The sequence below is a fragment of the Panthera leo genome, chromosome A3, assembly GCF_018350215.1.
Source record: "Panthera leo isolate Ple1 chromosome A3, P.leo_Ple1_pat1.1, whole genome shotgun sequence".
Taxonomy (NCBI): Eukaryota; Metazoa; Chordata; class Mammalia; order Carnivora; family Felidae; genus Panthera; species Panthera leo.
The window spans coordinates 59407528-59423631 of NC_056681.1; the positions used below are offsets into that span (position 1 = coordinate 59407528).

General features: G+C 38.8%; 1 protein-coding gene across 2 annotated transcripts in view; it reads left to right on the plus strand.

Annotated features, from left to right (window-relative positions):
* The first annotated feature begins 3853 nt into the window (after positions 1-3853).
* LONRF2 (LON peptidase N-terminal domain and ring finger 2) overlaps positions 3854-16104 on the plus strand; it is a 47605-nt gene continuing 35354 nt past the window's right edge. For both annotated transcript variants that reach the window (XM_042931991.1, XM_042931992.1), the window contains exons 1-2: positions 3854-4535; positions 13191-13309. In XM_042931991.1, the coding sequence (XP_042787925.1) occupies positions 3854-4535; positions 13191-13309 (801 nt within the window). The remainder of the gene's footprint in view (positions 4536-13190; positions 13310-16104) is intronic.

Consider the following 16104-nt stretch of genomic DNA (forward strand, 5'->3'; position numbering starts at 1 on the left):
TTCCCCTTATCTCCTCATCCTTTTCCTCCTCCTTTTTGCCTATAGATATCCAGTTAGTCCAGTATTGCTTATTGAAATGACTATCCTTTCTCCACTGAATGGACTTTGTCAAGAATCAATTGCCGGTATACACATGTGAGTCTGTTTTTGAAATCTCTATCTTATTTCACTGATCTACTTGTTTATTTTGATACCAAAACCACACTCTCTTGATTTCCATAGCTTTATAATGAGTCTTGAAGACTCAACTTTGTTGTTTTCTTTTTTTTAAGTACTTTTGGACATTTTAGGTACTATGCATTTTCATGTGAATTTCAGAGTCAGCCTGCCAGTTTCTACAAAAAGGCATGCTGGGATTTTGATTGAGATAGATTTGGATTTATAGATCAATTCATAGATCAAAGATCTGAATCTTCTGATCCTTCAACAGAGTATGTCTCTCCATTTGTTTAGGTGTTCTCTGATTTCTCTCAGTGATGTTTGTAGTTTTAGTGTATAGGTCTTATACTTTTTTTCACATTGTCTTTAAGTTTTTCATACTTTTTGTAATATTGTAAATACTATTGTTTTTAAATTTCAATTTCCACTTGTTGCTGGTATATAGAAATGCAATTATTCATCCCTGGGTTACTTAAAGGTATGTTAGTGTCCAAGCACTTGAGGATTTTCTAGATGCTTTTCTATTGTTTTTATTTTCAATCTACTGTGGTCAGAGAACATATGTTGTATGACTTCACTCCTTGAATCTCTTAAAATTTATTGAGACTTGTTTTATGGCTCAAATATGTAGTATATCAGTAAATGCTCCATGTGCATTTGAAAAGAACGCATATTATGCTGTTGGGTGGAATGTTCTATAAATGTCAGTCAGGTCAAGCTGATTGGTAATACTGGTCAAGTCATACTGATTTGCAGTATACATATTCTGTTGATTGTTGGGAGAAGGGTATTGAAGTCTTCATCTACAATTATGAATTTATTTAATCTTATGGTTCTATCAGTTTTTGCTTCATATATTTTGAAATTCTGTTATTAGGTACATATGTGTTTAGCACTGTTACATCTTCTTGACCAGTGTACTTCTTTATCATTATGAAATGGCCACCTTTTCTCCTAGTCATGTTGTTGGATATGATATCTACTTTGTTAGATATCAATATAGTCACTCTAGCTTTATTTTGATAAGGTTGAAGATGGTCTATCTCTTCTTATTTATATCTTTTTCTTTAAAGTGAATTTTTCTATAGGCAGTATATATCTGGGTCTTCCTTTGAATATAAGTGGATGATGTTTGCCTTTTAAAAAATGTTTATTTATTATTTTGAGAGAGAGAGATAGAAAGAGAGAGCAGGGGAGGGGCAGAGAGAGAGAGGGAGACACAGAATCTGAAGCAGGATCCAGGCTCTGAGCTGTCAGCACAGAGCATGACACAGGGCTCGAACTCACAAATTACGAGATCATGTCCTGAGCAGAAGTTGGATGCTTAACCGACTAACCCACCAGGCGCTCCCACAATCTTTGCCTTTTAACCATGGTATTTAGATTATTAATATTTAATTAACATTAATTGATATGGTTGAGTTTAAACCTACCATCTTACTCTGTTTTGTATTTGTCTCATCTGTTTTCTGTTCCCTATTTTTTTCTTCTTTTGGATTAATAGAGTTTTAAAAAAGTTTTATCTCCTTTGTTGGCCACTTAGCTATATATAAGTATTTGTGTTATTTAGGTGGCCACTTTGGGATTACATCTTTAGCTTATTGAAATTTTCCTTCAAGTGGTATTATACCATTTCACATGTAGTATTAGAACCTTACAAAACTACCCTTTTGTTTCTCCTCTACTAGCCTTTGTGGATTTTCTTTCTACATACACTGTAAACCTCACAATAAAGTAATATTTTTGCTTTAAACATTTCTTGTTCTTATCACACATGCCTCCAACAAGTTTCTCTTTTCTGTTCTCTTAGTGGAAATCTGTGTAAAATAAGAACAAACAGGATCTGAGATCCTTTGGTTTCATAATCTTTAGTGTATCGTCTTTTTAAAATTTTTTTTAAAAGTTTTTAAATGTTTTTTTTTTTAATTTATTTTTGACAGAGAGACAGAGCATGAGGGTGGGAGGGGCAGAGAGAGCGAGACACAGAACATGAATCAGGCTCCAAGCTGTTAGCACAGAGCTTGTCGCAGGGCTCACAAACTGTGAGATCATGACCTGGGCTCAAACTCACCAACTGTGAAATCATGACGTGAGCCAGAGGAAGTCAGACACTCAAACAACAGTGTATCGTCTTTGTAGCACCAATGTAACTATTCAGAAGCTTTTTTCCTCCTAGTTTTCTTGTTGTTGGTTGTAAATTTGTGGAATAAGCAACTTTCAAGTGAATTGTTACTGTATAAAGAAAGTAGATTAAAAAAATTAAAAAATTAAAAAATAAAGAAAGTAGATAAAAAAGAGAGTTGGGAATAGTTGAGTATTGAGAAACAGATCAAAACCTATTTTGACTACAACTGTTACAGTAAAAAATAGAGAGCTGGGGGTGGAAATCATTCATGGAATGATTCATGGGATGGGAGGTGGTGGGATGTTGCATTTGTATTATAGGACTTGAAGATTAGCTAATGTTGTCTCCTTTTCCCTTTGGTGAATTGATCTAGTTTTCTCTCCTTGCTTGATGAGGAAGCATTTCCCCTTCCCCAAAACCAGATTTGATTAAGGTATTTTATATTTTCTTTAGTCATCCGTTTTAATGTTAAACCTCACAAACTTAAATAAATTTAGACTTGACATAATGAACATATGGATTCTGGAATGTTGCATTTTATTGCATTCAAATACAGAGCATAAAATAAACGGTGGAACAATAAGGAGACAATAGGCTATGTGCAGTGAGTACTCTAAAAACTGGCTAGTGATCACAGAAGGAACATTTAGTCCTTGCTTATATACCAATACAGCTTTTAACTCCCTCCTTCCAGCAACTTCTGTCTGCGATACTCTACGTTAGGAGACATTTAAAAAAATTATATTTCTGCTTCCTAAATCAAGGGCACAGTACAACGTCCACTTGGAAAATCCCTCCTCTCCCAACACCTAGCACGGTATTCCTTTACGTTCTCTTTTAAAACTATTGTTCTAAATTAGAGTTCTAAAATGTTTCAGTCTAAAATTCAGAGTTCCGTTAGGAAGCTTGCTGGAGATCTGTTCAGTACCCACTTCAGGCTTCCCTGTCACTTAAGACAATTTCCTAAATCAAATTCGTGATGTGCTTGGTAACTGCCTCGGTTCTCTTTTGAACCGCGGCCACAGGTTGTCTCGGCGGCCAGGCCTCTGGGGAAAGCGGGAGAGAGCTGGGCGCCCAGCCGGCCGCGGACACCTGTTTCAGGCACTGCCGCGGCTGCGGGAAGAGAGCGCGCGGCGAAGGGCACGTGTAGGTGAACGCGCACGCACACACGCGCCCGGCCGCCCCGAGACGCGGAGGCGAGAGCGTTTGCAGGAGACGCGGACGTGGGGAGGGGGTCGCCGCGTTCTCACAGGCGGCCTGGGTTACATAAGCGAGCGGGGCAAGGAAGGGGCTTCGCGTGCGCGGGGGCTCGGGCCGTACCTGCCTCGCCCCCGCCCGGGTCCGGTTGTGGTCCTGCGGGACCGGCCGCCCACGCCGCGTGGGGGACACCGCCGCAGCCTTGCGCCTGCCCGTGCCAGTGGTCGCGGTGGCCCGTAGCGGCCGCCTCCAGACGCGCGTGGCTCTCGGAGAAGGCGGCGGCCGCGCTCCCGCCGCCGCGCCCCAGGCAGCAGAGCATCCGCTTGCCTAGGCTTCTCCCGTCCGGGCCTACGGCGCCGCAGGCTCGAGGCTATGAGCCCCGAGCCGGTCCCACCGCCGCCGCCGCCGCCCCAGTGCCCCGGCTGCGACTGCGGGGAGTCTTTCGCCAAGCGCCTGGAGAAGGGCGATGAGGCCTTCCGCGCCGGCGAGTATGAGATGGCCGCGGAGCTCTTCCGCTCGGTGCTGGCCGGGCAGGCGCAGCCGGACCGCGGCCTGTGCCTGCGGCTGGGGGACGCGCTGGCCCGTGCCGGCCGGCTCCCCGAGGCCTTGGGTGCGTTCCGCGGGGCAGCGCGGCTCGGGGCGCTGCGGCCGGAGGAGCTGGGGGAGTTGGCGGTCGGCCTCGCGCGCGCCCTGGGCCAGAGAGAGTGGAGGCTGCCAGCTGCGGGGCCGGGCCGCGCCCCCGAGGAGCCGCGTGGGGAGCAGCCGGTTTCGGCGCCCGCCGCGCCCGGTGATCTGCTGGGCTGCCCGCGCTGCCAGCGGCTGCTCCACAAGCCGGTGACCCTGCCGTGCGGGCTGACGGTGTGCAAGCGCTGCGTGGAGTCCGGGCCTGTCCGGCCGCAGGCGCGCCGAGTCAACGTGGTGCTGAGCGGCCTGCTGGAGAAGTGCTTTCCGACCGAGTGCCGTGTGCGCAGGCTGGCGGGCCAGGCGCGGAGTCTGCAGCGCCAGCAGCAGCCCGAGGTCGCGCTGCTCAGGTGCGACCAGGCTCTGGATCTAGGTAAGTCGGCCTTGGGAGTTGGCCCGCCGGCCTGCCCACCTGTCGACTGCAGGGGTGGGCGTGGAGAGCTTTGTTCAGGTGTAGGGGTTATTCTCTTGATAAACGTGGTAAGATGAACCTGCACCCAGAGTGGCTGGTGTCAGAGGGCAGGTGCACCCCGCTGGTTGCGTCTTTTACCTCCGCAGCCGGTACCTCCGCAGCCTTCCTGAGTAACCCTGTAAGGCCAGGACTGTCTTTTACTCCCATCTCAGCTGTCCAGGAGTGGGAGGATGACCTAGTGTTTTTACTTGTCCAGCAGGAAAGTGCAAATAACTAACACCCTAGAGGCGCACTAGGACCTTTGCCTTGTGATGTGGAAGGATTTGCTCTGGGGGTTTCAGCTAATGAATCCAGGAAGGATCGCCTTCCATTCTGCTTTTGTTACTTGTACGTTCTCTCTCAAAGGGCATTAGATGTCGTGTAATTAGCTTATTAGTTACATTAACTAGTGTGTGTGTGTTTAAGTTTTAAAAAAATAACTGAAATCTGTGACCAGCACAAAGGATCTCTGATTTCCTACCCACCCCCCCACTCCAGCCCACCTGTTAAGAATATGTAATTTAAAAGACCAAACTTCCTGTCATCGTATTTGATTCCCACTGCCATATGCTCTATTGACAGTTATTGGGGTGAAGTGTGTGTGGAGGGTGATTTGGCTTCACTGTTTTTTTTACAGGTTGTATGTGATTTAAATCACTGGCCAAGAAGACTTGGTTTAATCTCTGTTACTAAGAGTCTTGTATGCTGTACTCATCCATTTTATTTTAAATTCAGAGTTAAGGTTTTCCCTTTTTGAGAGCACACCTATATCTAAGTTGGGAGATGCTTTGTTGCAGTAGAACAGTTGAATTGCTTTATGTAAAAAAATATTGTGTACCATTTCTGCAGCCAGTATATTCCATACCTTAATATGGCTGCATGTTTCTGAACTTTTGTCCATCTTGTTCATGCACGTGCAAGGTGGAACAGCACTGTCTAGTGGAAATACTGTGTAAACCACATATATGCAATTTTAAATTTCTAGTAGTCACATGTAAAAGGTAAAAAGAAGCAGATGAAATTTATCTTAACACTATTTTTTAAACCTAAACATTCAAAATACTATTTCAGCATACCTTCAATATAAAAAATGATGGAGATTTTACTTTTTTTTTTTTTTAAACCAACCTTTCAAATGCATTATGTGTTTTACATGCACTGCCCACCCCAATTTGGGCACAAATTTTTCATCAGAAATACTTGCTTTATACTTAGATTTTTTAATATTTAGAGTTGAAAAACTAGGTTGGCATATTGAAGTTCCAAATTAAAAGTTTTCCACTAGTCAATAGGGTATCAGGTTTCAAATTTAAATTTCAATTAATTAAAAAGTTAATAACTTTGTTCCTCTAGTCCCATTTTAGTTGCCCAGTAGCCACATGTAGCTAGTGGCAACTGTATTAGTGGAAATCTAGAACTTTTAAAAACAGCTGCTGGAAATGTAGAAGATCACAATACCAACTGTTGGAGAAGATGGATAAAATGAGGATTATCATATATACTGCAGATCTGCGAATTGTACACCTGGAAAATTGCTTGTAGTATCTGAAAATATTAAATGTGACTTTTGGCCAAGCAGTTTCAACAAGGTGCATGTATATGTGCACTGAGAGAATTACAAGAATGTGCAAGAGTGTATATCCTTATTTAGAGATAGCCCTGAAGTAGAAGCAACCCACATGTCCAATAAGAACAGAATGAATGGCTAAGTAAGAAGAGAATAAATGCCTTTTCTAATACTATATAGAAAGAAAGTAAACTGGCTACAGACACACACACTACAATGTGGACAAATCACAAACATAATGTTGGGTGAAAGAAGCCATACTCAAAGGCATTTTTATGATCTGATTCTATTTTTTTGTAAGTCCAAATACGCAAAACTATTATAGCATGTTGGAAGTAAGGGCAGTGGTTACCTCTGGGGGGGGGGGGGTAGGGGGGACAAAATATTGGCAGATTGAATCCAGTGATACACTTAAAACACATCATGGTCAAGTAAAATGTCATTATTTAATCATTGTCAAATGTTTAATCATTATTAATCAACCAGTGTAATTCACTGCATCTACAGAATAGAGAATGGATCTCTCAGGAAAGTTGGAATAAAAGGGAATTTCTTAATGTTAAGGAGTATATACAAAAATCTGTAGCAACCATTGTAATGATGAAATATTGAATGTTTTACTACTGAAGGAAAAGGTTGACAAGGGTGTTCACCTGCCATCACTGCCATTCATTCAGCATTGTATTAAGATTTTAGCTAGTACAATGAGAAAATAAAAGGTATTAAGATTGGAAAAATAAAACTTACTATTTGTAGATGACATGCTGGAGTACGTAGAAACTCCAGAGGAATATTTGAACTGTTACAGATTATAAGCAAATTATCAAGATTGTTGACTATAAGGTTAATATAGAAAGATCACTGATATATATACCTAGTAAAAAAACAAACAGAAAGAAAGCCCATTTATATAACAAAAATTCTTTGGAGTAAATGTTGAAATATCTGAAAGTTGTTCAAGACCTCTACACTGAAAATACAAAATATTTCTGGGAGAAATTACAATTGACTTAAGTAAATGGAAACATATGTTATTTTCACAGACTGCAAAACTCAGTATTGATGTCAGTTCTGTGCATATGGAACTATAGATTGAGTGCATTCTCAGTCAGAATTTTAGCTAGGGGTTTTGGTGGAAGTTGATGAATGACCAAGGCAATAATGAAGAAAAGTAACAAAGCTGGAGAACTGATACTGTAAGATACCTGAGACTTACTATAATGTAGCTGCAGTAACTAGCACAGAGTTGTATTGGCCCAAGTTTAGACACATAGAAACTGACTCTCACATACATGGTCACTTGGTTTGCTACAAAGATGCCAAAAGAATTCAATGAGGGAAAAAGTCTTTTAAATAGTCTAAGTCTGTTGCATATCCATTTGGTAAAAAAATGAACCTAGATGCCCACTACACACCATATATGGAAATTATAATCCCATATCTAAAATCATACAATATTTTCATGATTATTAGGCAGTTGTTTTTTGTCTTAAGACACAAAAAACATATCCATACAGGAAAAGATAAATTCAATTTAAAATTAATAACTTCTCTTCCTTAGAGACCCCCCAAAGAGTGAAAAGGTGATGTGTATTTGTAATATATCCAAATGAAAATGCAAATCCAGAATGTTGAAAGAATGCCTACAGTTCAACAGGAAAATAGGAAGTCTATCTAAATAATAGGCAGATTGAACAGATGCTTTGTAAACTGGATCTCAAATGGCAATAAATATATGAAAGGGTGCCCAAAGTAATTACTGATCAATTGAAAATTTAAACTAAAATATTACTACATGTCTTTCAGAATGATGAAAATGAAAGGGTCATGGTACCTCGTTCTGGCAAGTATTTGAAGTAATCGGGACTCTTAACAATCCTGTGGGAAGTGCAAATTGGTACAAGTTAGATATGTTTGGGAGTACCAAGTAAGTTTAAACATAGATATAACCTCTGGCACATTTCCACTCTTGAGTATATATCAAGTAGAAATTAATGCTTATGTCCACTGAAAGTAATATACAAGAATGTTCATTTCTAGATATATGTGCCAAAAAAACATTTAGATAACAACCCAGTGGTAGAATAAGTATGTAAGTTAAGTCATACAGTGTATTATGCAACAGTTTATTAAAAAGAAAAAAACTGAGACATACAGCAATGTGGAGGAATCTCACAGAATGATACTGAGTGACCTATACAAAAGAGTACATTCTATTCATATAACCCCATGATAAGTTCATAAACAGGCTCAAGTAATCTAATGATGATAGACGTCAGATGGTGGTTCCCCTCAGGAAAGGTGTACTAACAGAGAAAGTGCACAAAGTAGCCGCCTTAGGTCCTGATCTGGGTGGTGACCATTCAGGTGTGTAGGTATATAAAAGTTTAACAAGATCACACTTAGAATTTGTGGCCTTGACTTTTGAGTCCTACATCACTTTGAACAAATAACCTCTGAGGAGAATTGCCGTTTATTCTATTTATTGGGACCACTACATAGCTGTCCTTGCTTTATGTCTCCACTCATTCAGCTCTTTCTAAATAATACTTGGGATGCCTAGGTGGCTCAGTTGATTACGCATCCCACTCTTGATTTTGGCTCAGATCATGATCTCACTGTGAGATCGAGCCCTGAGTAGGAGTCTGTGCTGACAGTGCAGAGGCTGCTTGGGATTCTCCCTCTCCCTCTCCCTCTCCCTCTCCCTCTCCCTCTCCCTCTCCCTCTCCCTCTCCCTCTCCCTCTCCCTCTCCCTCTCTCCCTCTCCCTCTCCCTCTCCCTCTCCCTCTCCCTCTCCCTCTCCCTCTCCCTCTCCCTCTCCCTCCCTCTCCCTCTCCCTCTCCCTCTCCCTCTCCCTCTCCCTCTCCCTCTCCCTCTCCCTCTCCCTCTCCCTCTCCCTCTCCCTCTCCCTCTCCCTCTCCCTCTCCCTCTCCCTCTCCCTCTCCCTCTCCCTCTCCCTCTCCCTCTCCCTCTCCCTCTCCCTCTCCCTCTCCCTCTCCCTCTCCCTCTCCCTCTCCCTCTCCCTCTCCCTCTCCCTCTCCCTCTCCCTCTCCCTCTCCCTCTCCCTCTCCCTCTCCCTCTCCCTCTCCCTCCCTCTCCGCCCACCCCCCCCCCACTTCCATGCACATGCTCTCTCTCTCAAAATAAACTTATAAAAATAAATAACACTTGTACAGTTCTCTACTTCTCACCACTGTCCGCTCATTTGACACATTTTACACCGGTAACTAGCTCCCAACACTACGACAACTCTGGGTTGGAGTTGGAGGAGAACAGCCTTAGATTAACCCTAAACACAAATGTAGAGAGTAGATTATCTCTTCTCTTCCTCACAATGCCAAGTTCTCAGACTGTACTCTTTTTGACTCATTTCCCCATACAGGGGTTAATTGATAAAAACCCTTTGGATATTTGTGTCAGTTTCTTGGAAGGTGCACATGTGCATTTTTCTTCCATAAGCTGTCTTCATAACAAAGAATTTTAAGTTGCTTTTCCTCTTCCATTTATTTTTTTTAGTGATTCCTCTATAAATTTTTCTCAGTTTTACTAAGCTTAAGGCTTAATGGTTGCAAAATGTGTAGAGATTTATTAGAAATATTTTAAAAGATTAAATTATGAAGCTCTGGCTTCATAAATAGTAGAAGTCAACAGAGAAAACAGTCTGATTCATTCAGTGTCTGGATGGGAAGTGACTTTTTTGGACTTCATTAAAAATAGCCTTTAGAATGTGTGGAGTAGAGGCTTAAATGCATTTATTAGAAAAGAATGATTAAAAACAAATGCAAATGAAGAGTGTTTTTCACTGCAAAAACTTTGTCAAAATCAATTAAGGTAACACAAGTGTAAGCAAAGAGATAATGAAGAAAACATTAGTGAAACAAAAAGATTGAGTTGGTTAAGAAGTCAGAAGCTGGTTCATTACAAAGACCAACAAAAGAAACAAATGTTTGGCAAATGTAATGAAGAAAAAGCAAACCACAAACAGGAGGATCAGGAATGAAGAAGTAGCAGAATTGCAGATGTAAAGGAATATAACAGATTTTAAAGCCTATAAAAAAAGGACAGTTTTAAGGAAACTATAAATTATCAAAATTTACCCAGGAAGAAATAAAAGCCTAACACTGACCAAAAATAAATGAAATAGAAGTGCTACTTGGGGCTTTTCTTTTGACAAACAAAACAAAACACTAAGATCAAACAAGTTTTAACAAACTTTCAAGGAAGATAAACTTTCATTTCAGATCATGGAGAGATATGGAAGATTTTTCATTGTTTTATTTTAGAATGCATGAATAGGGTAGAGAGGTAGAGGGAGAGAGAGAGTTTTACGCAGGCCCACGCTGACATGGGGCTCAATCCCACGACCCTGGGTTCATGACCTGAGCTGAAATCAAGAGTCAGACACTCAACTGACTGAGCCACCCAGGTGCCCCACATTTAATTTTATAAGATTAATATAATCTTGATATCATAATCAGGTAAAGCCTAGGAAAAATTTTGTAGACTAGTCTTACATATATACATGGTTGCCAAAATCTTAAACTTGTCAGTATTTGAATCCAGCAATATAATAAGAGTTAAGGTCAAGATGTGCTTATTCTAAGAATATAAGGATAATTCAGTATTAGACCAATTGTTCAATGTAATTCACTGTAAGGACAGATTAAAGGAGATATATTTCATGTAATCTCCCACATGTTGAAAGAGCATTCTATAAAATTCAACAGCCACTTGTTATAATGCCTATATATAAAACTAGGAATAGGAGGGAACTTACCTAATTTGATAAATATTCTCTGTCAAGAGTTTACAATAAGCATATTTCATGTTAAAACATTATACATATTCTTTTTCAAATTCAAGAATAAGAGCAAAATGTCCGCTGTTGCTGTCTCCCCTGTTACTGCAACGTGGGAGTGAAAAGAAACACAAGAAATAAAATCTAGAATGCCACAGTCAAAGCTGATTGTTAGCATATGATATAGTTGTTTAGAAGATTCAAGCGGGAGCAAGGTGGGAGAACTTCATTCTCACACTTGCAGCAAGTGTATGTCTCAAGCTTGAACTATAGTTCTAGAAGCATTTTTTTGTTTGAGATTTCCAAAATCTCCAAAGGTTATTTCTGTATTTGATAATGCATTTAACTATGCAGTTTGAGGAGATTTCACTTAATCTTTAGTTGGAAATGATTAATCTGTAACTACATTTACTATATAATGACATACTAAAGATATAAGAAGAATCTAATAGAATTCTGCAAATAACTCCCAAGCAATCAAATGCTCAATTAAAAATTTTATGCTTGTGGATGGACATCCGTATTTTATAGTACCTATGTGTGTTTTCAAAGATGAAATACGAAAAATCTCATTACAGATCATAACCAACACATGGACATTTTCAATTTATTTTGATGATAGGGAACATTAACTTTGAATTTTAAGGAAAATGTTATCCCTTACCCAAATAATTCTGTTCGTGTACAATATCCTCAAGCTTCTAACTGGCCTGCAAAACCTAAAATATTTACTGTTTGATTTTAACAGAAAAAAGTTGATCCTTACTCTCACCAGTCAATGTCATTTTAAAGGATTCAACTTTTATTGTTAGATTCTCCTTTCTTGCCATTTCTTTCCTCTTTTTCCCCTTTTTTTCCTTGGCATACATTGCTCTATGAAACATATATGCAGCAATAACACAGTTACAAGTGGTGGCTGTAATATCTTTTTGTATGATTTGTTACGCACACTTGCTCAGTTACCTACATAAACTAAGGAGATGTAGTAGCATTTGCAAAGTTCCAAGTGGCTAGTTTGAGAAAGAGCCAAGGTCAAGGATTTGGAGCAAACTGAAATGGGTATTAGGTAGAGAAATGAGAACATATTCTAGGTACTGTACTTAGAATATTTCTTATCAATTAAAATGAAATGCTATAGCTGTATTACAAAGATCCTGCAATGAGTATATAGAGTGAACCAGGTCCAGCAGTATGAAAAATGGCTTTCATGAGCTCTGTCACTTTTCCATGGTACCTTGCCAAGTCAATGACTTCATATACTACATATCATAGTTCATAGAATCACTCTTGGCCTTTGCATAGCTAGGCTCTATCCATAGTCTCATATGAGCAGTTCTCAAGCTCGCTTCTGTTTGAGTACTCTAGGGAAAAGGCAGTTATTTTTTCCCCTCATTTTCCCACTTAACATACTATAGGTACAATTATGATGACAAGTCCACATCCATGCAGTTGTATAGGAAAGAAAATTATGTGCTTTTTTTTTTTTTAGTTTCTTAAACTATTTTATAAAATGTTTATTTTGAGAGGGAGAGAGAGAATCCCAAGCAGTCTCCATGTTAGAGTGGAGCCCAATGCATGGAGCTTGATCTCGTGACTGTGAGATCATGACCTGAGCCAAAATCAAGAGTCAGACACTTAACTGACTGAGCCACCCAGCTGCCCGTTAGTTTCTTGAGCGGGACTTTCCTTGTGTAATTTCAAAAAATTATTTTCAATCATTTAATTTTTAATACGTAATTATAGCATTAGGATGCTTCAGCATTTACTCAGTATTATTGCAACTTATGTTGTACCTAGTGTCTTTTTCTGGGTGCATTTCAACATTTATTTATTTTTGAGAGTCAGAAACAGCAAGCTGGGGACGGACAGAAAGAGAGAGGGAGACACAATCTGAAGCAGGCTTCAGGCTCTAAGCTGTCAGCACAAAGATCATGAATGGTGAGATCATGCCACGAGCCAAAGTCAGACGCTTGACCGGCTGAGCCACTCAGGTGCCCCTCTGGCTGCATTTTGAAGTCTTGCCAATCATCTGTTTTCCTGAGAGAAGCTGTGTAAAATATATTTATCAAGTTACTAAACCACATTATAATTTGAGGGAGGAAGTATTTATTTTGCCTTTATATTTACTTTCCAGTTTATTATTTTTAGTGACTTAAAGATTTGTTTTTAAATGTAGTCATTTTAATTTTTTTCTATTCCCTGTGTCTTTCAGTTCCTAGAGATAATTCGTTATTGCTGCTGCGAGCAGAGTTGTATTTAACCATGAAGAACTATGAGCAGGCTCTACAGGATGCCAATGCAGTTTGTCAGAATGAACCTCTCTTGACTAAGGTATTTGTATTGGCTGGTTTTAGAGATAAGAAATGTAAGTTTATGGGATTTTCTTAAGAATAAACTGACTGTGATGAGGTACCTACACACAATGTATATATCCATCAATAATAGCAACGTAGCAATTCACTTCATGATAAACCAACTCAGTTTAAAAGATCAAAATGTTCCCAGCTGGATTTAATTAAGAAACACTAATTTAGATTATTCTTAGGAGATAATTAGCCGAATGATATACCTTATATACTAAATAAATACATAAACACAATGATAAAATTGGATAAATTTGTGAGTTCAGGGGAAATGTTTAAAATTATACTTTAAATAGGAAGATTGTAAAATAATCATGAATAACAGGCTCTGCTATGCAGGGAACATATAAATGTTGTTAGTGAAAGGATGAATGTTTTGTATGTATTTTGGAATAATTTTAGTGTCTGTGTTGGAAAGGTCTAATATGTCTGTGATGACACAGAATAAGTTTTGTTAATGTAATAACAATAGCTTAAGTTGCCCTTGAAGATTAAGAAGCCACATAATCAAAGTTGTAGCTTTCTTCATGAATCTCTGGAATTTTAAACCCAAAAGGGGTTTTGAAGTTTTAAAGAATTTGTGATGAAATTAATACCAGTTGCATACTCTATTAGCTAGTAATTAAAAATATTTTTGTCCCGCTGTATTACTTTTTATCATTTTCATTTTAGAAACATTGAAGAGGCATTAACCCAGGTTAATAGAAAAGATGCCCTTTCCTTCCTTCCATCCAACCTTCTGTTCTTTAAAACTAAGTGTTTTCAGATTAGATTGAGTGTTAAATTGGAATTAGGGATGAACCTTAGGATGGGAAACAAATGTTTATTGGACCAAGTCCAGAAATCTGTATTGTTGCTTGCTTGCTTTACTAAAGACATTTTCTCCTCCTTTTTCTGATGACTTTTCTTCTATCCCTTGATCTGTTAATCTTCTGAGCTAATTTCATCATCAGTGTCTGAGCCTTAATTGTTATGAATTATAAGCTTAGTATTTCTGACAGTAGACCTGTAGTACCCTGTGAAGCTAGTTTCTTCTCCACAATTTGGCCTTTCAGCTAAAAACTTGGCAGTGTGTCTGTGACAAAAGACAGACTTCATTACTACAAAGTTACATAGATAATTTTAACTGTAAGAGACCCAGCAAATGCATCATTAGCTTTTGGGATTTTGGTCCTGTCTTTAGTATTTGTTGCAAATATGTGGGCCTTAATTCTTGATAAATGCTTAGTAAAGAACAGCTTTAGCAGAAATGTACCCTGATAAATAACTTTAAGATGTGAAGGATAGAAATTTGTTTCCAGGCTAACATCATAACTAAAAGATTAGGGCAGAAGCAACATTGTTAAGTATGTTGAAAGCACTGAGGGAAGGATGAAGTTGTCCAACTATGGCTGAGCTGAGATGGAAGCACTTGTAGAATCAACTGAGTTTTCTGTTGGGGGCTACCAGAGCAATGTGTTTTATCCAGGCAAAACTATCCTTTCAAGCTACCAGCCATGGCTGATACTGATTCACAACTTTTGGTACAAATGGAGGTAAGTTAGTGCTAACAAAATATTTGACCACATTCAGAAATATAAATAGGCATGTGATGAATTTGACCTTATCTAAATGGGTAAGCATACCTGTGCTTTTTAATGTTCATAGAATCCTATGCTGGTAAAACATGTCTCAGTAGATTTCAAATCATTGAAATCTTGAAGAATATACTGACAATAGAATGAAAAGAGTAATCGATGATAGTAAAATATCCAGGAAATCCTTAAATATCTATTTTTTAATTAGGTCACCTTTAAACAATCCATAGAACAAAGAAGAAATCACAAGGAAACCAGGAAATATTTTGAAATCATTGATAATAAAAGCACATTATATCTAATTTGTCATATGCAGCTAAAGCCACTTTTTGAGGGAAATTTGTAACATGAATAAATTATTAAAGAAGTAAGCTCTCAAATGAGTGATCTAAATTTCCACCTTAAAAAAACTAAGAAAAGAGCAATTTAAAACAAAGATAAGCAGAAAGAACAAAAAAAATACATAGAGGAGGTTGGAGTCAATAAATGGAAGACAAAAAACAATAAAGAAAAGTCAATGAAACAAAAACCTGTCGTTTTTGAAAAGATCAATGAAATTGATATATCTCACCAGACTAATCAGGAAGAAAGAGGGAATGCACAGATTACTAATATCATGAATGAAAGTGGAGATATCACTATAGATCCCACAGACATTAAAAGGATAAAAAAGGAACAGTTTCATGAACAACTTTGTGTTAATACATTCAACAACATAGAAGAAGTTAACAAACTCCTTGAAAGACACAAACTGCCATTATCCATTCAAGAAGAAGTAGATAACCTCAATAGCCCTATCTCTATTTAGAGAAATTAAAGTTGTAGTTAATCACCTCCCCCTGCCCCATACCAAATATCAGAACTAGATGGAATTACTGTTGAATTCTATCATACATTTAAGAAAGAAATAATACCAGCCCTTCAAAAATTCTTCTGTAAAACAGAAAACGAGGGAACACTTATTTTATGAGAACAGCATTTTTGTAATAAAACCAAGCAAAAATGTTAAAAAACAAACTTTAAACCACTATCTCTCATTATCTCATTTGAAAATCAATTTGTATTGGCAGACTGAAAAAAAGCAATAAATGAAGCTAAAGCACTTGATAAAATTGAACATCCTTCATGTTAAAACTTTGAATGAAATAGGAAGAGCAAGGGATTTCCTCAATCTGGTAACGAGCAT